Source organism: Denticeps clupeoides, chromosome 5, assembly GCF_900700375.1.
Source record: "Denticeps clupeoides chromosome 5, fDenClu1.1, whole genome shotgun sequence".
Lineage (NCBI taxonomy): Eukaryota > Metazoa > Chordata > Actinopteri > Clupeiformes > Denticipitidae > Denticeps > Denticeps clupeoides.
Genome location: NC_041711.1, coordinates 1295376 through 1318661, shown reverse-complemented (window position 1 = coordinate 1318661; position 23286 = coordinate 1295376). Strand labels below are relative to the sequence as shown.

Here is a 23286-nt window from a genome sequence, read left to right as displayed (position 1 = left end):
TGTGGATGTGGTGGTGATAGATAGATAGACAGATGCATGGATGGACGAAACAAGAATAACACACTTCGTAACAAGAACAGATTGTTGTTTTATTGGCTTTTTTGGTTCCGACGGCAGAAACATCACACATTTGACAGACAGTCAACACACATCATGGAGAGAAGGGGGCCAGAGGGCAATCTGAGGCGGTGCACTTGTCCGTAAACGTATAGGAGGACATCCCGGAGGCACCAGCTGCATTGTGGGACCACACTGGCCCGGCGAGTGCGTGTTTGGACATCCTGTGATGTAGGCTCTGGGACGATCCTACAATGTCACCAGTGTGAGTAAAGAGCCCCACTCTACTCTTTCTCTCTCTCTCTCTCTCTCTCTTCACCCCCTCCATTTTTCACCCCTAACCCTGCTTGTCAGAGGCAAAGGACGCTGGGCGAAGCTTCATCTCAGTGAAAGGAATGGACGCGTCCTTGCCTCTCCAGTCGATCCAGACCACCCCCTGAAGAAGAAAAGAAGGGAGAAGATGTGAAACATCGAGGCAGGAGAATGTAGGAGAGGAGGAAAGCCATGCAAGGTCACCTGGTTCTTGGAGAAGGTGCTGTAGAGCCCGTTCAGGTTGGCCTTGTAACAGTTCTTGTACCACCAGCCTCCCATGTACTCCTTGGCACAGTGGATGCTGAGTGGGTTGGGGTCCTTGTCTCTGGTGGAGAACGGCCGGTTTGTGTGGTACCTCAGGGAGTCCCCTGATGGTCGAGACGATGTCACATTAACGGAGTGGGAAGGTATTAAACCAGCCGAACGTGACGAAGCCCCGCCTGTCAGCCTCACCTGCGTTGCCGGAGTAGCCGGACACGTGCATGGTGTAGTTGCTCTGCTGCGGGGCCACGGTGAAGTTGGCGTAGTGGGCGAAGGCCGTCTCGTTCCCCGAGCGCAGGTCCACGCGCAGACTCGTGGCGGCCGCGCTGGTGAGGGTGTGCAGGAGCTCGTTTCCTGCAGGAAACAGGACACGCCCCCTTTACTCTGCTCTTCGTGCATTTCTATCATCATCTTCCTGGTCATGTATCATGCGGGTGTTACCGAGCCAGAATTCAGCGCTCAGATGGCCGAAGCCCTTGCTGTACTCCTTCCAGTTTCTGTAGAAATCCGTTTTTCCGTCCAGCCTCCTCTGGAAGACCTGAAAGGCACCGGATGGGGTTACTCGGCGAGCCTCATCCTCCACACGCCTCAGAACTGGACGCTCGGGCACCAGACGATTACCGTCCAGCCTCCTCCGTCCGTCTCCATGTCACAGTAAACGGCCACTGGCTTCCCGGTGGGTCCGTGAGGGTAGATCTTCATCTCGCCGGACTCTATCGCCCCGTTCTGCTGCAGCTGAGAGCAATCGGCCGGGTGGGACAGGTGCAGCCCCCCTGAACATCACAGAACATCAGAAACATTTTCATGGAGCATTTCAGGTTTTGGAGGGTCGGGTGTTTGAGGCGTGTGGCACCTGTTGAAAATTCCGTGGACACGACGGGGATGAAGTGGCCCTCCTTCTCTCCCTCCACCTTCACGGTGTAGTTGGACCCGGCCAGCAGCCCCGTCAGCTCGTACTGCACCACGGACGCGCTGAGAATCACCTCCTGTCCACGGGTCGAGGGAGAAGGACATGAGTTATGAGTTTGTGCGAGCGTCTGCACTGGAACTCGGGGGGGGGGGCAGCTGACCTTGGCGTCTCGTCCTGGCAGCTGGTAGGTGAGCCTGTAGGTTCTGAAGGGCAGGGGCGGGGCCTTCCACGTGATGACAGCTGAGTGTGCTGTCACGGCCTGAGGAGTGACAGTCTGGAGCTTCAGTCCTGCAGCACAGCATGAGTGTGAGGACAGGGTGTGTCCTAGAGGAGCGAACCTTCACCGCTCTTAATTAATACTCGGTTATGACATTTCTTCACTTGATGTTTCCAGACACGTCAGTGAGATGACATGCAGCTAAAATGGGGCGGCGGTGGCCTAGCGGTTAAGGAAGTGGCCCCGTAATCAGGAGGTTGATTGTTCGAATCCCGAGCCACCAAGGGGCCACTGAGGTGCCACTGAGCAAAGCACCGTCCCCACACACTGCTCCCCGGGCGCCTGTCATGGCTGCCCACTGCTCACCAAGGGTGATGGTTAAATGCAGAGGACACATTTCACTGTGTGCACCATGTGCTGTGCTGCTGTGTATCACATGTGACAATCACTATACTTTATTTATTTATTTTTTTAAAACGCGTATGCCGTTCAGAGGACGTTCATTTGGAACGTCCGTGTGGACGAGGCCGAACTCAGAGTAGCGCTCAGATCAGGCCGCCACAGTCACTACCGGCACTGCTTCTTAACTAGAAAACCACCGAGCGACATCATCGCGAAAAAATCGACCAATCGCGATGCATCGATTATTCGATGAATTTCAGCAGCCCTAGTGTCTACATGCATTACATAATGAGTGTGATCGAGGTTGAGTACCGCTGGCGGTGGTGAAGGCTGCGCCGATGTGGCGGCTCTGCAGTCCGTTGAGCTGGCTCAGCAGCGTGACGCTGTAGACTGTCGCACGGTGTAGACCTCTCAGCTGGTGCTCCACCGTTCTTCCAGACAGCATCACTGTCACCGTCACGTTGGGCACTGCCACCGCAGGGGACACTGTTACCGGGAGCCCAGCCGCTCGTGCGCCTCCACGCGCCTTGGGGTGGAACTCACCTTTTGCGGAGCTGTAGCTCAGGACGTAGCGGTCCACCTTGGCCTGGGCGGGTTTCCACACCAGCAGAGCTCTCGTGTCCGTCACATTGATGGCCTGAAGATGGGTGGGCGAGTCCGGCACTGCAGCGTACAAACAACATATTGCTCAAGGCGATGAATAACTCCGATAAAATGGTGACAGAATTAGAATTACCAGTGACCACAACAGCAGAGTTGGGGTTGCTCTCTATGGGGTCGTTCTCCAGTTTGGAGGCCACGCTGACGTTGTAGGACGAACCAGCTGAGAGTCGTGTGAGGACCACAGCAGAAGAATGGCCATCCACTGACATGGAGTTACTCTCTCCTGAAGCAGGAAAGCTCTCATCAGCGGAGAGAAGAATTTGAACGTTGGTTCACTGGGACCGAGGAGCCTTACCGCTTTCAGTGTGCATGTAGGAGACTCTGAAACCGCTCACTCTGTTCTTTGGCTTGGACCAGGACACTGTGACGGAGGTCTCGCTCACGTTGCTGAAGACCAGTTCTGAGGGGGCCTCTGGAGCTAGTGGTCGATAAGTAAAACGAGAAAAATTCCATATTTGAGAGCCAGACTTGAGATATTGTCAATGGTTGTTTCATATTGTGAATCCCGTGAGGAACAAGCATTTAACTCTTTATGACAAATTGCAAGGAATTTACATTTTTTAAACGTCTGATGATTGGCAGAATTGATGTCAATATTTCAAATGTGCAGAAAGCACCTTTCATGAAGATTAAGGCCCCACCCACCAGGAGCAGCAATCCTTTCACGTCTTTTATTTAGACAGTAGAAGAGCTACACCGCAGCAGTACCAAGCGTGGCAGCATACCTGTGGTGACTGTGAGGTGGTGAAGTTTGGAGCGGTACCCCGGGCTTGTGCCGTAAAGGGAAACAGCATAATGTGTTTGGGGTCGCAGGCTACGCAACTGTAAGGACCGAGCAGCCCCAGAGAGGACCTGGTGGAACCTCCGCATGTTCTTCCCAGGCTTGGAGCTGTTGCCGCTGTGGACCAGAGCACTGGTTTTGTTGGACTTTTGTCTGTAGGCTTCTACTACGTTCACATGTCCATCTGTGATCTCCCTCTGGGCTTCCTCCTTGACCTCCTGCACCTCCCTTTCTTCTCCAAGGCGGAGTTCTCTCCACGAAACAGTGAAATTCCAGAACGTTCCCTGAACTTGCCATGTCAGAACGAAACTGGTTGAGGTCCTATTCTGGATTAGCACGACATCAATGCTGGACTGCTTCACAACGTGTCTTCTTGTCACACCTGTTGTGTTCAATAGGTTTTCGTCTTTTGTCCTCAGCATTTGTCCTTCTTTGAGAACCACAGTTGCAGTGTCATGAACCGGCTTCTTGTCTTTCACAACGTGTGTCCTGTTCAACGACGAGGTTCTTACTTTGCCCACCTTCGTCATGTTCACGTTTTCTCCACCCCGTACTAAAGGCTTAGTGGTCTTCACTGGCTGGACCACAGCTGAAAGGGTGCCGTTGACGTTTGCACCAGAAGTCCGGGTGGAATTCTGCACTGGCTGATCTCTCAGCTCTTCTTTATTCCCAGTTGTTCTTGGCTTGGGGTCCATTTTTTTAACTGCAATTTTGCCTTGGCTGACCTGCTCTAGGCGTCTTCCCCCGTCCCTCGGCTGGCTTGCTTGTCCTCCAGTCTTTTTGCTCTTTGTGCCATTAGATGCAGAGTTGTCTTTTAAGACAACTTTAGTGTTGGCCTCCTTTCCTTCCTCCTCTGTCCCTCTGTTTCCCATAACCTCCTTCTTCTGAGCCTTCTCATCTTCTTTCTTTGTGAAAACCACTTTATCTAGCTTGGCCTTTTGGACCGATGTCGTTTCTGGAAGGCTGTCATCCTCTGGCGCTGCTTCAACTGTCACAGTCTCAACAGAAACTCTGGGTTTTTTCATCTCTGGGTGAGAAAAGAAACGAGAAATGTGAGCATGCATCTGGACGTTTTGCCCATCCTGGCCCATACCTTAATTTACCTCTATTGCAGTCGCTTCCGGTGTAGCCATGGTGACACACGCATTTTCCCTTCACGCACTTCCCTTTCTCGCTGCAGTTAGATGGACAGATGGGGACACTGCAGTCAGAGCCACCAAATCCTGCACTGCACGCACAAACCCCATCTTCGCATGTGCCGTGCTCACTGCAGTTACTGGGACAGTGTGGAGATGGACAAAAAGTGCCTGTTAGGGGAAGAAGAAGAAGGGACAGTAACCAAGACAAACCATGAAAGCAAGACGTATAATACAACTTGGGCGCTCTGACACCCACATTTCTTCTTCATGGTGGTCATCTCCTTCTCCAGGGCTTCCACGCGTTTCTTCAGCTCAGCCATCTCAGCCTCGCAGTGTCCCACACAGTCCCCAGGGAGCAGGTTGATGTGGTGGGTCATGACCAACGGGGACCCCGGCTTCAGGCTCAGCTCCGTTTCCACGGCCCGGCTGCTGTTTCTTTGGGGGTCCTTCTGCATGAAGCCCCCAGATAGCACCACTTTCACAGCTGAAGAGGGTTTGGCTTTGGGTGAAAGAGGTTCGCTGCCTGGCGTGACTTTGGTAGGCGGAGCTACAGTCTGGTTTTTCCCTTCAGGTTTATACGCAAGCCTCGTCACATTTAATTTATTTACGGGGTTTGGGATACCTGTTTCCTCGACCGCTGTCTGGTTGTTGTTAGTTGGTGCAGATCTCTCTGGTTCTTTTCCTTTTGACCTTGGTGGTGTTGGAGCTGTGACCTTGTTCTTCTGGCTCGTGGTGTGGTTGGCTTTGACTGTTATTGTGTGTTTCGTGGGGGAAGCAGAACTTTTCTCTTTTAAACGCTGCTTTGTGATGTTTAGATGGTCAGATGGAGCAGCAGGAATGTTTCTCTTTTCAGGACTCGCGGGTACTTTTTTGGATGCTGACAAGGTTTTCTGAACCTTCGCTTTTGGCTTCGTTGTGGTTTCTGTAGCATCTGAAGCAGGAGTTGGACCAGCTTGTGTCTCTACACTAACACTGTTCTCATGGTTAATGGTTTGGTTGACTTTAGCCAAGCTGGACCTATTGGGTTTGGCTGGGTTCTGGCTCTTCTGCCTGCTGTTTAGGAGCAGCTTTGTAATGTTCAGGATGACAGTTGGTGTAGGAGGACTGAGGGGTTTTGGGGTTCTGTTCTCCTGGGTAGTGGTCTGGTCATCTTTGGTATGTGTGGGTTTTGTGGGAGATGTGGTTTGTGTGGGGTGAGTTTTCTCTTTGTTCTTCAAAAGGACAGCCGGATCATTTGCAATGTTCACTTTCACATGGGTTTTGGTCTGGTTAACTTTGGCTGATGGAACAAGCTTTGCAGGAAGTAGACTCTTTTTCTTGGTTTTTACTATCGGAGGTGCAGTTGGGGTTGAGGGATTCAGGTCTGTAGTCTTGTTAGCTTTGATGACACTCGCCGAACTCTGGATCTTCTCTTTGACTTTTTGGAATTTCGTAACAACAGATGGACCAAAGGAACTTGGAAATACGCCACCCTTCCCATTGGCATTTGTCTGGTCATCTGTGGTAAGTGAGGGTTTCATAGCAGAAGACAAACTTGGGTTTTTCTCTTGGACTTTTAGAGTTGCATTCAGAGCTTTGGGGAGGTTTAGACTGGAGACGCTCACATCGTCCTTTTTGTCACTGGTTGTTGTGGAGGAAGGTGAAGGTTTGAGGATAAGGAGGAGGACCGCAAAGTATATGATCATGTTGCAATCCAGTCCAAGAAACAGACAGTTGTAAAAATGTCAAGTCAGAGCCACCGATGGGAGGGCTGGTCCTTTGAGGGAAAGCAGGAACCACGGATGAAATATTTGTTCCTTTTGGTAAGTCCAGGGTTTCCTATTAAAAAAATGAAACAATTACTACATAAATGCAATGAAAAAGGGAACCTGTCGCCCAAGCAGTGAATTTGTCAAGCTAATGAGTTGGATCTGAGTTGGTTTCTGTATCGTAGGTTCCACACATGGTCATGAACAGTGCTCTGTGAATGAATGAACACATTGAAGCATATTGAAGCGTAGTCGTTCGGTGTTGGTCACAGTGGCGGCAGTATGTCCCTGTTTGAGCCTGATAGACTGTTTCTGCCATGAAATCCCCTGCAAGGCTTGAAGCAACAGAGCCGCACTGTCTGCGGCTCCGACTCACTGGCCGTCTTTCACTTAACCCTTACGTGGGCTTTACTCTCTGACTCCCACAGAACGGCACCCAGACGCAGAGCTGGATTCTGGCTCCGGAGAACCAAACAGAAGGACCAGAAGGACTAGATTCATTCATCTAGTGTTAGAGCTAAACCAGGGTTAGTTTGAGGGAATAAAATACAATTTGTTACCTGCGGTGCTGATTAAATATTTTAATAAAAGTCAAATGAACATGACCCTCCTTTGTCAAATCAGGGCTCCAAAAGTTAGTAAAAAATGTTTTTTTTAAACATATATTTTTATTCTAAAAAAAATCAAGTGCCAAACTCACCGTCTGCCTGATGGTGCTGCCTGGTTCTTCCCTCCACCACCTTTGAAACCAGGAGGTGGACTGATGGAAGGAGTGGCAAATGAATGATTGAGTGGGAGAGAGAGAGGAGGGGGAGACCAAGAAGTACCATTTTTAAAGACTTCGGAACCCCACCCCTCCCATACGGGGGAAAAGGCTTTTCCTCTGATGAACACGTGGAACAGGCTTTCAGTTACAGCCTTGGAAATGTTAATTAATTATTCATTAAGATCTTATTTTCGTTGCGCGTTATGGTTCTGTATAATACATAATTTGATTTTAGATAGCATAAAAAGGAAATGATGATTGACCATGGACCAAACGCTGATCAGGTGAAGAGGAGAACATCTCCAACCCAGCAGGTCTTGTGGAGTACTCACAGTGTCCAAAAGTGCACACGCACCCACAAGCCTGAGGCTGTCAGGATGTAGGTTTTGGACCTGAAGCCATATGGCCAAGTATGTTCAGAGGTGTCCTTTGAAATGACTCTCAGTACTTTTCCTCTGCCAACCATGATGCTGAGAGGCTTTAGCCAGCGAATAAAGGCTGCTTGTCCACCCACAGCAGCTCCCTGAGATGGGTGGTCCGAGCTCGGCAGCGCACCCCTCTGGAATGACACTGACATGGCACTGGAGGTTCTGTTTCCAGAGCAAATGTTTCATCTATCTGAAGTACCATGTTTCTTCCCTGTTATTAAAATTGTTCAGTTTTCCAAAATTTCAAATAAACGACTGGCTGCAAGCTGCTATAAACCCGAACATCTGCTATAAATCTAATCACAGCACGTCAGTGGCCCTCGCTATTCAACCCTCTGCCCAAGTCAAGGTATGCAAGGCTGGCCAGGGTCCCGACTTCATTTCGCTCTGCTGCCACGATGCTTATTTTGGACATCTCTTCACAGGCTGGAATAATATGAGCACATAAAGGGCCGTTTCTGTGCACAATTTTATCACCGGCCGCTCCTCGCCACCTGTGTCCTCACAACTTGTCTGTGTGCGTTGACCTTTGCCCTGTGGGCCGAGTGACGCAGAGCCCCTTTTTTTTGGGGGGCAGCCTGTGGCCACCTCACCCACCCTGAATGTGAGCGGTTTACACTCAACAGAGGCTTCTCTCAGGCGCAGGAAACAAGCCGCTAAAATAAATAGTCCGACCTGAATCGGCCCACTGAGCAGAGAGCAGCAGCGGGGTGTGTGACCCCTCTGTGTGTGTGTGGGTGTCTGCGGGACGAAAGGTGTTTCATCACGTAGAAGCGCACCTTTTATTTGTAAAAACTTTTGAAGACATGGCAACATGCTTTTTTCATTAGAAAATTGTAGGCAGGGGTGTGAATATAATAAAAATCTGACACCTTTATGAAATGCACGAGGTGCGTGTTTGTGTGTGTGTGTGTGTGTCACAGCGCCAACATTAACCAGATGTGCAGCATAGGAAATCGCAGGTGAGCGCAGCAGCGCATGCGGGCTACTGAGTGCAGCCGTCTATGGAATAAGCCGAGATGAAGTTTGAGAATTCTCGGCACGCCTTCCTCTTTTTTGTTGCTGTACATTCTGTGCCAGAAGGTTCCGGTTCCACCCACGCAGACGAGTCCAGCAAATACTGCATTCTGGGGGAAAAAGCGGCCATGTCAGAGTGAATATTCGAATGAATTATTATTGATCATCACTGCGCTCCAGGTTCTCGATAGGAAACTCACTGTCCATGGGGGTCTGTGGTGGAACCGTCTTTGCCCATGATGAGGTATGTCCGGTCCCTCTCCAGCTGGCCCTTACACTGGCGTCTCTTGGCGAAGACGCGGACGCTGTCCTCCTTCACATCGTTGTCCCTGGCTGGAACAGAGAAGCGCGAGCGTCATTCGTGACCTTCTCACTGGTCAGCCAGCTCGCTCCTCAGCTCTCATCATCACGCTTACTCGTTCGGAGAACATCCGTCACGCGGCCGGTGTAGAGGTCGAAGGCTCCGGCTGTGGAGGTATTCTCAATGTGGACTTTGTATCCTGGAACAATACAGAGATTTGGATCTTAACCTCATGCTGGGTCATTTGGATCGCGATGCTCTGGCAGGAGACACTGACCGTAATCTGCAACTGGGCTGTAACAGGCGTGGTTCATGCGCTGCAGCTTGGTCAGGTTATCTGTAAATGTCTCTCTCTCCTTGAAGCAGGGTCCTGGTGGAGCAGAAAGCAGACATCACTGTTACTGTCTCCATCTGCTTGCGTCTCGTGTGGATGTTCCCTTTGTGGTTTAATGAATGAATTTTCTGGTCATTTTAGCGGTAGGCTGGCAGTAGCCTAGCGGGTAACACACTCGCCTGTGAACCAGAAGACCCAGGTTCAAATCCCACTTACTACCATCGTGTCCCTGAGCAGGACACGTAATCCTGAGTGTCTCCAGGGGGGGACTGTTCCTGTCACTACTGACTGTAAGTCGCTCTGGATAAGGGCGTCTGGTAAATGGCGTAAATGATTACGCTGTTGAAAGCCTTACTTTCTGCGCATTCGCATACATCTTCGGTGCAGAGCATGGACACCATCCTACTGCGCTTCGGAGCAGAGTAGAATATGGTGCACCGGCGGTCTGCGGGGACAGGACGGTGTCAGAGCAGCGGGCAGCACCGGTCACGCCCAACTCAGACCTGCACTCACCTGGCTCGTAGTAGTCGTATAAGACGGCAGGAGCCGGCTGCACCAGACTGACCTGCACTGTCTGCTTTGCCCCGAATGCGACACACTGCTCCCCATCAATCTTCCATACGGATAGATAGATAGATAGATAGATAGATAGATAGATAGATTATTAATCCCATAGGGAGTTTCACAGTTTCCAGCAGTTTAAACTTAAAAACGGACAAAGCAGTCAACTGAAACTCGACTAGACTAAGATCACAATGACTAGACTAAAACTAAAATGAACTACAGTGTGTAGATGAGCAGAGATTCTCACCTCGTCGAAATATAACAGAACCCTTCCATGTGAAATCTCATAGTGGGAGATGTATTTATCCTCCATGTCCTTCAGCTGTGGACATAGAAAGGAGGTGACGCTGGTGTCATGGGTGCCCCCTGCTGGATGACTTTTAAAGCAAGTGGTCTCTGTTTTATGGAACAACAGCTGACTTCATTCAGCACTTCACCACCGTGCTCTTATTTAAAATGGAAAAAAGTAAAAAAATAAATTGAATTGAAGGACGATTGATCGACAGCTTCCCTGCTTCCTCACCCGGGACAATTTCAATCCAGGCAATATGTTGCACGCACAAAGTAGCACAAGCAGCGTTGCCATATACCAAAAAAATGCAGCAAAGCACACCGCTGAATAGAAACTGAGAGTGGCTGGAATAAAGTGGGGTTAATGTCCACAGACCTTGTTGAGATCCTCAGTAAGAGCCTCGAAACCACTGAGGAGGCTGATGTCGGCCACTGCCATTCCAGACAGGTTCTTACTGTGACTGAGGGACACGGGAGAGTTTCAGCTGATCTCCAGCAGAGGTCCCGGCAGGTCTTCCACATGCTAGAATTTATAACGTGCCTAACCTGACACAGACATTGTACTGGACCAGGTCTTCCTTCTGGTCCGGCTGCGTGTCCCTCCTGCGGCGGCGGCTGCGGGCGTCAAACCAGTCAATGGATGATCGGGGAACGTCTTCCTCCTCCCGACGGTCTTCTTCATAGTCTTCATAATCATATGTGTCCATGACGTGTTCTGAACAAAAAACAGACGTGAAGTATAAAGTTACGCTCTATCCTTCTCACCATATCCTTTAAAAATGCTGGTATTTACGTGTGTATTGCACTTTCCCGGAGACTGTGACGGAGATGGACACGTCTTTACAGGCGTCCAGTGGCTCGATGGAATGGTACGCCTTCACCACCTGCAACCGAACAGAACGGCCGTCCCCATCACTTCCCCATTCACAGCATTCGCCACTTTTAACCGCGGTCAGGGTGTAAGGTTTAAATGCCGAGCGAAAGTCTTTTACCGATCACCAACTTTACAAGTGGCAAATCAGACCGAGCGGAGACGGAGACCAAACATGATGTTTTATAGGAGACTATGGTGGCCAGAGGGTGGGTGATTAGTGACACTGCGATTAGTGTTGGGTTGGGGGAATAGTAGCCTAGTGGGTAAGACACCCGACTATGAACCAGAATACCACAAAGTCCCAGGTTCAAACCCCACTTACTACCATTGTGTCCCTAAGCAAGACACTTAAACCTGAGTTTAGTGTCCCTCTTACTACTAAATGTAAGATTCTCTTTATAATGGCGTCTGATAAATGCCGGAAATGAAATGAAATGAATTAGGCTAGTGTGAGAAAAGTGGAAACTCCACTAGCACGACAGCTCAAGATCTGGACAACTATAAAAATCTGGCCGGACACAATTTCCAGGTCTCATCGTGTCCAGGGAAAATGGGACATCTGGTTACACTAGGCGCTGTATTATCATATTATATCTGTTTCTTCTGTCTGCTCAGAGTCTTGTGCTGGCTTCTTTCTTTTACTTCACTGTTTGATTGACAACGTTTCTGTTTTTTGGTAAATTTTTTTGCGGTGATTGCCTTTCAATACAGAAAGGGTAGGTACGATAGACAGGAAGTGCAGTGACAGGGGTGGCTGGAGCCCCGTTAGAAGGACCTTCTGAGCAGCCGATCATGGCTCCGACATTTTATGTGGAATCTGTCACCTTTCACTTCCTGGCAATTGCCACACGCCTGCAGGTTTTGGCCCGCGTGCCTTTTTAGTTACCTTGTGTTAATAAGTCTTTGTTTCCCAGTATGTCCCACGCTGTTCTGCACTGACGTGACAAGCAGGTTATGTCAATCAAACTGAGGACCATGGATGATGCTTAACTCACGAAACCAGGCCAGTTGGCTGAAACACCACATACAGTCTCACACTGACTTCACTTCTTCCGGCAAACGTCCGGTCTGTCGTACCCTTTCTGCATCATTTCTTCTTCTTCTTTTGTTCCAGAGTTTGGTAAGTGTTTTGTGTGTCAGAATTTGATCAATTCTACTTTGTTTTACAAATGTCCATTTCTTTTTGCACTTGTCATAGACCAGAGTTTAACTGGATCTGAGCATTCAACACATCAGTAGGACAAACACTGTTTGTTTTCGGTTAAAAGACCTGACCTCCTCTCAGATGATACTTGGAATTCAATTCTTAGGCTTGTCAATTCAACTTCCTTATGTGCCCGCCACTCTTTATTACAGTTTAAGGTTGTACACAGGGCTCATTTATCCAAACTTAAACTCTCCCGTTTCTACCCAGACATTGATCCTAGTTGTGATAAATGTAAAAGCGGACATGCCCGAATTTGGAAAAATTCTGGAGGGACGTTTTTAAAACCTTGTCGTACATACTGAAATGCAACCTTGAACCAGACCCTCTGATCGCTCTTTTTGGTATCATTGAAGAGGAAGATAAGCGTCTAACTCCAGCTAAACAGCGTTTGTTGTCTTTTGCGACCCTCCTGGCCAGGCGTTCTCTTTTATTCAAGTGGAAGGATTCCACGTCACCCACTCACGGCCAGTGGCTCAGAGATGTTATGTCCTGCTTGTCCCTGGAGAAGATCCACTACTCAATCCGTTATTCAGACTCGAAATTTCAACAGGTGTGGGGGCCCTTCCTTCGTTTTTTTCATATACATTTATAGTTTGATTCCCTTCTTATTTAATTGTTTGTCTGTCTGTTTTCTTTTAGCTTTTTTTTGTTGTTTCTTTTGCATACAGGACCAAAAAAACTTCCAGCTCCATAGTCCTTTTTTTTTTTTTTTCTTTAAAATGCCTGGCACCTAACCTTGATTGCACATGTAAAGCTGGCTTGGAGTCAGGGAAGGGAGGGGTGCTATAGGGTTTATAAGGGGGTTATAAAATTTACAGTATATTGAAACATTACATGTTTACCCTGTTATATCCCTGTTTAAAATCAATAAAAATATTGTTGAAACAAAAAGACCTGACCTGAGGACCTCTGTGGCCCAGCACCAAGTTCCTGATTCTCACCTTCATCTTGGCATCAGCCTCCCCAGTCAAAACCACATGGATTTCATTTCCCACAAGCCTCTGGGAAACAGAGAGAAAAAGAAAGCAGCAAGTTAATTCAGGATTTATTCCCATTCTCACCTACGATGTTGTAACTGTTACCTTCAGATCCGTCTCCACTGGCTCGTCTCTTTTTTCCAATACCAGCTCCTCCTTCAGAGATTTTCCAGCAATTTGGAACTCTGCAGACACTCTGCTGAAGTTTGATTTGGGTGAAAGCTCAGCAAACTTTGAGAGAGCTTCCAGGGCTACAATGGTGTCCTGGAGGAAAAAGCAGCAGAAATCAGGAGGACCTTCAGTGTGAGAGCAGCCAAAAGATTTACACATTTCTTCAGTCCACCACAAGAACAACTTGAACTTCTCTCATCCTCCACACCTTTTTCAAGCAGATGATGTCCCCCAGAGACTTCTGAGGAATCTGAGGAAACTGAGACAGGACGGACTCCTACAATCTGCATTTTGGAGCTCATACCCAACATCAACATGGATGCTGATGACCTATCCTCCAGCGATTCATTGCCTTGTTTCAAGTTCATGTCTGCACTCGTCCTAGTCTTTTAACTTTTCAGTCTGGATGGAGGTCTACCTTAAATGCGCTGTTTCACTGCTTCTGTGTAAACCCGGATTTGTCCAGTCAGTAAGTGTTTAGTTTAACTTACCTGAGTAGACTTGAACCCTCCTTCGTAGTTCTCCTGTGAGGCCAGAAAACACACTGCTCCATGAGCCAAGGTCATGTCCTCATGGGCCAGTGCTGTCAGCAGGGCGTAGCCTGTGGTCTCCACCAGCAAGGCAATTGCTTTGGGCACCTTGTCGGGATACTCTTCATTTAACCTATGTAGGTTTGCATCGGAGCGCCAGACTTTACACCCATTCTCTGAGACAGTGAGATGAAGAAGGAAGAATGAAGAGCATCTACTGACATGTGTTCTCTCTCAAGCTTCCTCTCAGCTCACCGTCTTTTGCAAGTTTTTTCAGCTTTTCCCAGGCCAGTGTGGACTGCGCGCTTTTTCCTTGACACTCCGACAGGCAGTAGGCTGAAATGGCAACAGCATATGGCATCTGCAGGTTGTCCAAGTGCCGGAGCAGGTAGGAGATTGATTTGGAAATGAGGGACTCCTGAACAGCAAACACATTGGTCAGTTTGTTCTCATGATTGTCCTGCTCAAATAAAATGTGTTGCATTTTAGGCCTCCCTTCACTGGGGGTTGGACAACCCCACCTTAAGACTCTGTCATTGGCAGCAGAACCATTGATTCTCTCAGAGTCACCCTGAACAGCCTTCAACTGTGGGCCCTGAATGCAGAGCTCTACATGGTACAGTCTGTTATATGTTCTTTTCTTACCGCATCGTCCAACACATTTTCCAGAAAATTGCGGGAGTGACAGACAGCAGCAGTGATGAACGCTGTACGGGACACATCAGCTTCCATCCCACCCACACCTCCCTGCACAGAGGTGGAACGTCTCAGAGACTCCTGTTGTTCTACTACGTCTTGTAAATGGAGATCAGAGCAAGGCAGTGAACTGGCCAACCTGCATTTGCCTGTTGACGACTGGGTGGGGATCGAAGAAGGAGCCATCTTCATTCTGCCTCCCAATCAGGAACCGGACTGATTCCTGGACCTCAGTCTTCTGAAACAGGACCTGGGGCCTTCCCGGCTCTGGGACTGCCAGTAGCTGAAGGTCCAATATCAGAGACATGACTTTCACCACCAGGGCTGTCAACCTGCAGACACACAAAATGACCTTCCTTCATGTCCACAAGCATCTGCACAAGGGGAGGAGGATTCATGGCTGCTTGGTTTTAGAAACGCACCAGGTGCTGGGCTGAGGGTATCTCCAAGATCCATAAGAGCCGTCCTCTTTTTTTAGTTGCAAAATTCTTGCATAACCTGAAGAAGAACCAAAGCAGCAGTTTATGAATCAACTCCCTACTGGTTTGTTGGTGTTTGCAATGAATCTGCCTGGTTACAGAACCTTTCTCCAGGTAGTTGAGAGCCTCATCCCTTCTCCCTGGTTTGAGCTCCCCCCAGCGCTTGGACCGGTCCAAGTAACGGATGGAGAGAGCAGTGGGGGACAATAGGCTCATGGTCTGCTCTGCACATCCATCGGGTAATTCAAGTAGACCATTCACCTTCTCGGGGGAAAGCAGCTGAACCGCTGTAGACTTTCCAAATACCTCACCTGTAAGAGAGGCGGCCAGAAGACATCTCTTTTACCCTCACAACCACTCCTGACCTTCAAACCCCAGCACTGGTAGCCAGAGGTCTGGAGTATACACTGGAGTATACCAAAGCCACCGTGACCCTACCGTGGAAATCGATGTGACCTTGACATGGTCTACGAGCTGGTTAACATGCTCACTGCCGTAAATATTTCTGCTACATAGAGGTTACTGACAAAAATGATATTTATTTCATTTCTTCAATCAGTTTTGCTACCGGTCAGAAAGTGGTTCGTTCACCTTCCATCGAGACAAAAATATTGGTGTCTGTGCCCGGCACTGTTCTGTTCGGAAGCCTTCCATCAAGCGAGATGGTCTTCGCACTCCGACCTGAAGATGTTGGAGGAAGAGCAGTGTTAGCCAACCTGGGAGCTCTGAAGGAGTCATCTTCAACATCCTCCACGCTCTTACCATCCAAATGAATGTTGTACGTTTCTTCATCTCTCATCATAAATCCTTCCTCCTGCAGAAGAAACCAAATATGATCATCGTTAACAACAACAGAAGATGACCTCGGCACCTCCAACCTGAACTCACCTTGACCATCAACGGTTTTCTAATGGCGTCCTCACCCATCTCTTTATCGATATCGTACAGCTGTATGGTGATGGGAATTTCACCAAATCTCATCGGCACTGAGGAGAAGGTGACGGTGCTGGAGGAGCGTTTCTTCACCTCGACCTTAACGTAGGAGGACGAGGTGGACGCAGCGGGGGAGCACAGGCCCTCTGCCTGTTTCATGTGAACGGCAAACTGACGGAAAAGCAGCAGAAGCAAAGTCATGGCGCCCACCAGCACAGCTTCAGGACAGGAGCATCTCTTACCATCGTAAGTAAGCATAAGAAAAAGAAGAGAACCTGTTTGTCTTCTTCCGCGTAATTATAGATCACTGGCGAGATGGACAACTGTTCGAAGCGCTTGACCGAGTACGGCAGCCTCAGGGCTACAAACACCTCTTTAAAAGCCAAGATGTCCAGGGGCTCAGCCACACAGATTCCTATTGGTCCAGGAAGCACAGCAGCTCAAGACGCTGTGGAGCAATGACGCAACGAGCAGGAAGAGCGAGAGGTCTTTACCGTGAGACGCTGACACGCTGACAGCCTGGATCTCCCATGTGGTGATCGAGTCCGGCAGGCCGATGGTGTGTCTGAAAGAAAATCATCAGTCTGGTTGGTTCTCCGCAAGATCCTGGCATTGCAGTTTCCCAAAGATCCCTGGACTCACTCCGCTTTGCCTGCCACCTCGATTTCGTTAAATGCGAAGCTGTACGGGAAGAACTGGCGGATGGTCTGCTCCTCGGTTTCAAAGAAGTCCTCGATGTGCTCCATGCCGCCGCCTGGCCGGAACGAGAGGGGGTGTCTCTGGAGGCCTCCGGAGCTTTGTGTGCGCGTGCTTCGAGCGTGACTCACTGCGGAAGTAGCGCTTGTCCTCTCGCGTCTTCTTCTTCCTCAGGTCGTCCCCGTACTTGCAGCATTCCAGGAAGACGTCCCGGCAGTCCGCGGCCGTCACCCTCCGAGCGCGCTCCTCGCAGCTCAGGGCCATGGGCAGCAGCGTCAGGCCGCTGCGGCAGCACGACTGCAGCTTCTTGTCCGAGTAGGTATATTCTGAGAAGGGGCGCGGAAGGAAGAGTCGTGATTCAGCCGGAAACGCGCTCCTTCTGAAGCCGACTGGCCGTTCCTACCTTTCTCCAGCATTTTCTGCTGCAGATCCAAGGACCTCCGGAAGCGCCTGAAGCCTGATTCACAGCGGAAATCTGATGGATGAACAGATGCGGTGAGTTCTCTCTTTAACCGCAGAGGACCGCATTCTGGATGATCCGTACCTATCCTCTCGTACGGGCGTATCTTTTCTGAGCTGGAAATGACGGAGATACCGGCATCTGCAAAGACAGCCGTGGGATCTGCCCCTCCGCCGTATGAGCAACCAAGATCATAGGAACCCATAGCGGTGAAGATCTTCCCATAAAAAAACAACCACAGAGGATTACAAAGGTTCCCCTGAACACGAGGGTGCTGAGAAATGTGGTTTACCCTGTTTAGCGGTGAACTTGTTCTGGTTGTTCAGGGCATAAATGGCTTTGTCTACAGCCAACAAAGCGACTCTGGCCTTCTGCGGTCCCACGTCAATTTTCAGTTTGACCGCAGAGCCAGGAAATGGTTGGCCACGGGTCAGGTCAACAGACACCTGGGGCTGAAGAACCCAAACTATCTTCAGTTATAACGTGGTTCACTTTTAACATGGTTAGCATAGCCGGAAACGCTACAGGTGTGGTTCAGACGTAGGGGACATTTGATACGTTTAAGCGAGACACGTACCTGTTCTGCACAAGAATCCTTCACATCCACCCACACTGAGTCTGCCACAACATCACCATTCTGGTCATAGTAGTAGCCAATCAGGCGGAAGAAGGGGATCATGTGATGTTTGATGGTTAGTTTGACCTCTGTCACCTTTGACTCCTTTGTGGAGAACATCTCTTTGATTCCTCCTCTGCTGAGAACCTGAAATTTTACAAAGTTTTCTTTGGTCTTTGGGTTTTCTACATTCTTCTCACCATGTAGTAGAATGTTCTCACCATGTAGTAAATGACAGTGCCCTCTGTTTGACCGTTGAACTGGACTTTGATGGAATCTCCAACTGCATGCACATTGTTGCTCACGCTGATGTGCAGGAAGCTGTTGCTAGGAGACCAGGTGGGGAGGAGCTTCTTCTTGTAAGAAACCCCATTTACCTTCACCTAACAGAGAGAGATGACAAGCCAGGTGATGGCTCCCTAACATGTGGGCATGGAGAAGGTAGGCAGCTTCACGTAGAAACGAGATGAGATAAAAATCCGCCCTCACATCTATGTTGATCAACTTTTCTCCTAGAGGGAGGTTGAAGGTATCTGCTGCAGACCCCTCTGCAGTGGTTCTCGTCGTCTTTGATTTGTCTGCGGACTCTGCAACACTGATCTCCACTGGCACATTGGGTGCTGGCTGACCATTTGGCAGCTTCACTAGAACCTTCGGACGCAGAAAACAACTGTGGATTTTTCAAAAATAAGCCCTTAAAGACTTAAAAATCCTGCAGACCCAATAAAATCAAAGTTGACAGCCTTCAATCTGTCAGTAGTCCACTGGTCCACCATGTTAGTGGCGTAAACCAAACCTACCGTTACGCCGGTACCGGGCAAGTCGTAAGGATTCGGCACTGACACCTACCCCCATTCGCCCCCTAGTGGCTTGCAGCAGTACAGGTAATATGAGTCTTTTAACATTGACAAAGGCTAAAAAAATAAGGAATTTGGAAGGGAAATCAATATATCAGGTAGTGAGACTAAAAATTCCCTCTTCACGGGGTCTCCGATCCCAGTCGACTCTGTTCTCCTTTGTTGTCCCTGGCTGGTGGGACAACTTGTCCTGTTCCATTCGACTAGCCGAGACTACCAACACCTTTAAGAAGCAGCTGAAAACCCACTTGTTCAAAAAGTATTTCAGACAAGTCTAACACACACAAACACACGCACACACACACACACACACACACACACACACACACACACACACTCACACACTGCACAAAAAAAGAAGTATCTAGCACATAACAAATTCCCAGCATGTTCTATTCCTGACAAGTTATTCCTTATCAGGACTCTTAGTTTTGTAACTCAAAATCTATAGAAACCGAATGAGACTTGCTGGTGTCCTCTTGTAAGTTGCTTTGGATAAAAGCGTCTGCCAAGTTAAGTAAAGTAAAATAAAGTGAAGTTAAAGTGAAGTGATTGTCACACGTGATACACAGCAGCACAGCACACTGTGCACACAGTGAAATTTGTCCTCTGCATTTAACCATCACCCTGAGTGAGCAGTGGGCGCCCGGGGAGCAGTGTGTGGGGTCGGTGCTTTGCTCAGTGGCACCTTGGCGGATCAGGATTCAAACTGGTAATCTTCCCACCGCTAGGCCACCACTGCCCCAAGTAATATATTACTAGAGATAAAATGCATCTGAACCTTACAGTGTCCGCTGAGAAAAACTCTGGCCCTTGGACAAATGTAGTTGACCCAAATCCCAATGAATGAAAGTGACCTTAATTAAAGTCGTAAATTTGGCACCCTTAAACCCGCAGAAACCCTGAACTCAGCACTCATAATCTAGTGAAGCAGATGATGCCGAGAACTCCTCACCAGCACATCCAGGGGCATGCCAGGGATGAAGTGGCTGCGAATTCGAGATAGGTCCACCAAGTAGGGCTGGGAAACGATTGGTAGAGAGACCTCTGCCTCCTGGAGCTCGCCACCTGAGGGGACGGCAGCAGCCTGTGAGCTGGTGACCTACCAAACCACGCGAGAAAGACCAGCCCATCCCACAGCCTTACTGATTTTATCCACGACAGAGACTGCAACGTACAGCTGCGCTCCACCTTCAGCCAGTTCCAGCAGTGTGACGTTTTTCAGCTCTTCTCGCAGCTTACTGGTCTCTAGTCTCAGCTGTGCAGCTCCATCTGTTACCTGCAAGAGAGCAGACCCCTCACCACGGTGACGTTAGGAGGACGTCAACTGACAGCATGTCACCTGCACTGAGGGGAGAGCACCACACTTCCATGAAGTGAAATGACTGTGCCCCAGTGCTCAATGCCAGGTCCATAATGGTCCTGACCTGAACCCCATCAAACAGCTTTGGGTTGAACTGGAGACTGTGAGCCAGAAGTGGTGTGGTAGTAGCCTAGTGGGTAAAACACTCGCCTATAAACCAGAAGAGCCAGGTTGAAATCCTACTTACTACCATCGTGTCCCTGAGCAGGACACTTAACCCTGAGTGTCTCCAGGGGGGGACTGTCCCTGTACCTACTGATTGTACGGGTGGTAGGGTACTGAAAGTGGGGTGGTAATAGTCTAGTGGGTATCACACTCGCCTGTAAACCAGAAGACCCAGGTTCACATCCCACTTACTACCATTGTGTACCTGAGGAGGACACTTAGCCCTGAGTGTCTCCAGGGGGGGGACTGTCCCTGTAACTACTGATTATAAGTTGTTCTGGATAAGGTTGACTGATAAATGCTGTAAATGTAATTGTTAACCCTCTTGGGAAACTCTATTGAAGAATATGTGTCCCTGTTGGTGTAATGATCAGGTGTCCCAGTACTTTTGTCCAAAAGTGTATGTGCTAATGGCGTTAAAATGAATCTCATAATCGATGCAAAAAACAGCGAATGTTCCCTTTTTAATTTAAGTTAAAGGAATCACACGGATTCTACTTAATATTTTAACGTTTCTAATAAAACACATTACATGATTACATGATGTCAGGATAACGAGTTTCATTTGGATTCAATGACGATTTATTTGATATTAAATTACATTTAATTTGAACATCTTAAATCAAGTGACTCCTGTCCAACCGATGTCTATTAATGAATGAATAAAACGGCGATGAATTTTTGTCCTGTGTGTGTGTATGTCCTGTCTGAAGTTCTCGCTGAACGGGGATGAGCACCAGTCCTTACGGAATTGGCCTGCTCCAGTCCTCGAATGAACTGGGTCTTCTCCGCCTGCTTCTGGCCATCTCCGCTGGACGTCTTGCAGCGCCAGCCGAAGCGCGAGTGAAAGACGCCGCTCACCTGCTCTCCGTAGGAGTATCTACAGGAAATGGCGTCATGAGAAACACCATTCTCACTGTTTTATGTAATATTTCATGTGTTGTGATGGAGTGATTTACTCAGCGCGGATGGTGAAGCTCAGAGACTCTGAGCTACTCAGGAAATAACTTGTCTCCGGCTGGACGGACACTTTGAAACTCGGCATCACTGGAAGACAGAGGTCCTACGGTTATCAGCAGTGCCTGCTAATTGATGGAATGTGGACGAGAGGTCCTCTTCTCACCAAACCTCTGGACCACGATCTCGCGTGTGCTGGGGTTCTTGTCGTCTCCGTCGTAGTGCGCGGTGATCCTCCACACGCCAGTCCTGCAGCAGAAAGGACAGGAGTGTCCAGCTGCGTCTGTGTGTGTGTGTGTGTGTGGGAACGGGTCAATATTACACATGAAATCGCTGGTCAGAATCTGGGTTCCATCACCGTACTCTGAAATGTCCGGGATGTGGAAACTTTTGAAGAAAATTCCATTCTTGGTGGTCACGATGTACTTCTGGATTCGGTTTCCCAGGGCATTCTACCAAAGCACAGGAAGCGTTAGAGAGCGTGGCGACTCGCCACCCCGGAGTGTGCTGGTAAAATCCACTCACGAAGACAGAGATGGACACCACTTCTGCGGTGGGCTTCATGCTGTGGTCCAGCGTGAAAATTCTGTATTTAACTGAGAGTGGAAGGTTGTGCATTAGAATCCAGGAGACCAGTTGTCCCTCCTAGAGATCATGGTCTCTACCTTGCTGTGTGGGGTTGTAGACCGGCTGGTCAGTCTGGATGAAAATGTAACCCCGGTGCTGGGACACCAGGACCTTGACCATTTTTCGTTGCTCTCCGACCTCACAAACCAGATGCAGGGAGGCGGGACCATGAGAGCCAGTTGACAACTGTGGAATTTTGCTTTTCTGGATCTGTGGCCATAAAAAGATCTGGTCACCCTCCGCCTCAAGGCATCACTGAATATGATTTATTAGAAATAAAAAACGAGTCGACTCCATTCCCGCTCATAAATCTATGAAGAATAAATACCTCCAGCTCCACAGAGCCAACTTCCTGAGAGGTCCTCAGCAGCACTTTCTCCGTCATCAGAGCTCCGGTGTTGATGTCTTCCAGGTAGAGCCTCATGGGAGCCTCGGTCGGGCTCAACTGCACGAAGACTTGTTCCTTCACTCCAACGTGGAACACGCTGGGTGCTGAGATCAGGAACCTGAAAACGCACGCATGCACACATACGTGAATGGATGAATGCAGGAGCGCGCATTACGGGGGACCCACCTGCCCTGAGCTGAAGGGTGGGCTGTGAGCACAGCCAGGAGGAGGCAGGCCAGCAGCCGAACGTGTGAGTCCATGTCCCGGTCCGGTCGTCTGCTACCTCTTCCAGGCAGCCGAGAGCGTATCCTGCTGCCTTTGTTGCTCAATCCGCAGCCCAGCCGTCTGATTGGACAGAGGGGCTTTGGGCTTTCCCCAAAACCATGTGATTTCAGGGAAACGGAGATCAACAACATGCGTTTATCATTTTGTCCCTTTCAAATGCCAAATGGACTAAGAATTCAACATACAAAGTACCTGACCTCCTGCTGGATAAAACCGACCCACACATCTACCATCTTTCAGTGAAAAGATGACACATTTATGCTGTGTTTTATTGGTGCATGTTAGCAGATCTGCATATGCTGACAAATCCTTTCATGGAGATGCTGGAAGGAGGGAAGACTGAAAACGTGGGATTACCCACAGAAGCACAAGCACAAGCTCATGATGTGTACATGATAATCAGTGAGCCTGTTCCAAGGTGTTAACTAGATCACATGGTGTCTGTGTGTATTGGACATCCGTAGAGATTCACATCATCAATTCTAGATGGGCTGAATGTTCCTGCTGAAGGGTGAATCCCCTTCGATACCCAACCTCACAATTTATATAGGAAATGACCTGGTGCACAATTGCACTTTATGGGACTTCAGGGTCTCCATACAGATGCTAACATGAGTGGGATCTGCGTTGTTTCCAGGCAACAACGTCCTTTCAAACAGGCTGCGTGCTGTACATGAATTATGTATCTTGTGATCTTCTCCCCCAAACATTTGGGTAACACTCCGTAAATATCGTGTTCATTAAGACAAAAGGGCCTGATCAGCTTACATATCGGTTATTAGATGTCATCTGGATTTGCACCTCATAACACAAA

At 49.0% G+C, this 23286-nt stretch overlaps 2 protein-coding genes across 3 annotated transcripts; both read right to left on the bottom strand.

The window, feature by feature from the left end:
• Nucleotides 1-68: 68 nt before the first annotated feature.
• tnxba (tenascin XBa) lies at nucleotides 69-8323 on the bottom strand. The gene is made up of 14 exons (XM_028979775.1): nucleotides 4999-8323; nucleotides 4707-4910; nucleotides 3548-4630; nucleotides 3118-3240; nucleotides 2896-3045; nucleotides 2703-2822; nucleotides 2472-2627; nucleotides 1701-1828; nucleotides 1484-1616; nucleotides 1252-1403; nucleotides 1072-1168; nucleotides 823-984; nucleotides 574-737; nucleotides 69-493 (listed from the first exon to the last, which is right to left on the bottom strand). The coding sequence occupies exons 1-14, from the start codon at nucleotides 6425-6427 to the stop codon at nucleotides 395-397; spliced, it is 4200 nt and encodes a 1399-aa protein (XP_028835608.1). The 5' UTR covers nucleotides 6428-8323; the 3' UTR covers nucleotides 69-394.
• Nucleotides 8324-8452: 129 nt separating this feature from the next.
• c4b (complement C4B (Chido/Rodgers blood group)) lies at nucleotides 8453-22531 on the bottom strand. 2 transcript variants are annotated; one of them, XM_028979765.1, is made up of 41 exons: nucleotides 22374-22531; nucleotides 22128-22305; nucleotides 21838-22009; nucleotides 21698-21768; nucleotides 21497-21624; nucleotides 21339-21421; nucleotides 21175-21262; nucleotides 20963-21095; nucleotides 19834-19966; nucleotides 19643-19755; nucleotides 18320-18481; nucleotides 18052-18213; nucleotides 17792-17977; nucleotides 17508-17666; nucleotides 17299-17431; nucleotides 17158-17229; nucleotides 16886-17080; nucleotides 16701-16812; nucleotides 16553-16623; nucleotides 16334-16473; nucleotides 16014-16229; nucleotides 15888-15939; nucleotides 15717-15806; nucleotides 15230-15436; nucleotides 15069-15144; nucleotides 14786-14978; nucleotides 14596-14697; nucleotides 14206-14368; nucleotides 13912-14126; nucleotides 13355-13513; nucleotides 13214-13273; nucleotides 10985-11075; nucleotides 10738-10906; nucleotides 10568-10652; nucleotides 10148-10222; nucleotides 9850-9949; nucleotides 9692-9781; nucleotides 9280-9372; nucleotides 9118-9201; nucleotides 8902-9034; nucleotides 8453-8811 (listed from the first exon to the last, which is right to left on the bottom strand). In XM_028979765.1, exons 1-41 carry the CDS (start codon nucleotides 22445-22447, stop codon nucleotides 8670-8672), a joined length of 5160 nt encoding a protein of 1719 aa, XP_028835598.1. In that variant the 5' UTR covers nucleotides 22448-22531; the 3' UTR covers nucleotides 8453-8669. The 2 variants fall into 2 exon arrangements, with proteins under 2 accessions (XP_028835598.1, XP_028835599.1); XM_028979766.1 differs by having other exon boundaries at nucleotides 21536-21624.
• Nucleotides 22532-23286: the final 755 nt, after the last annotated feature.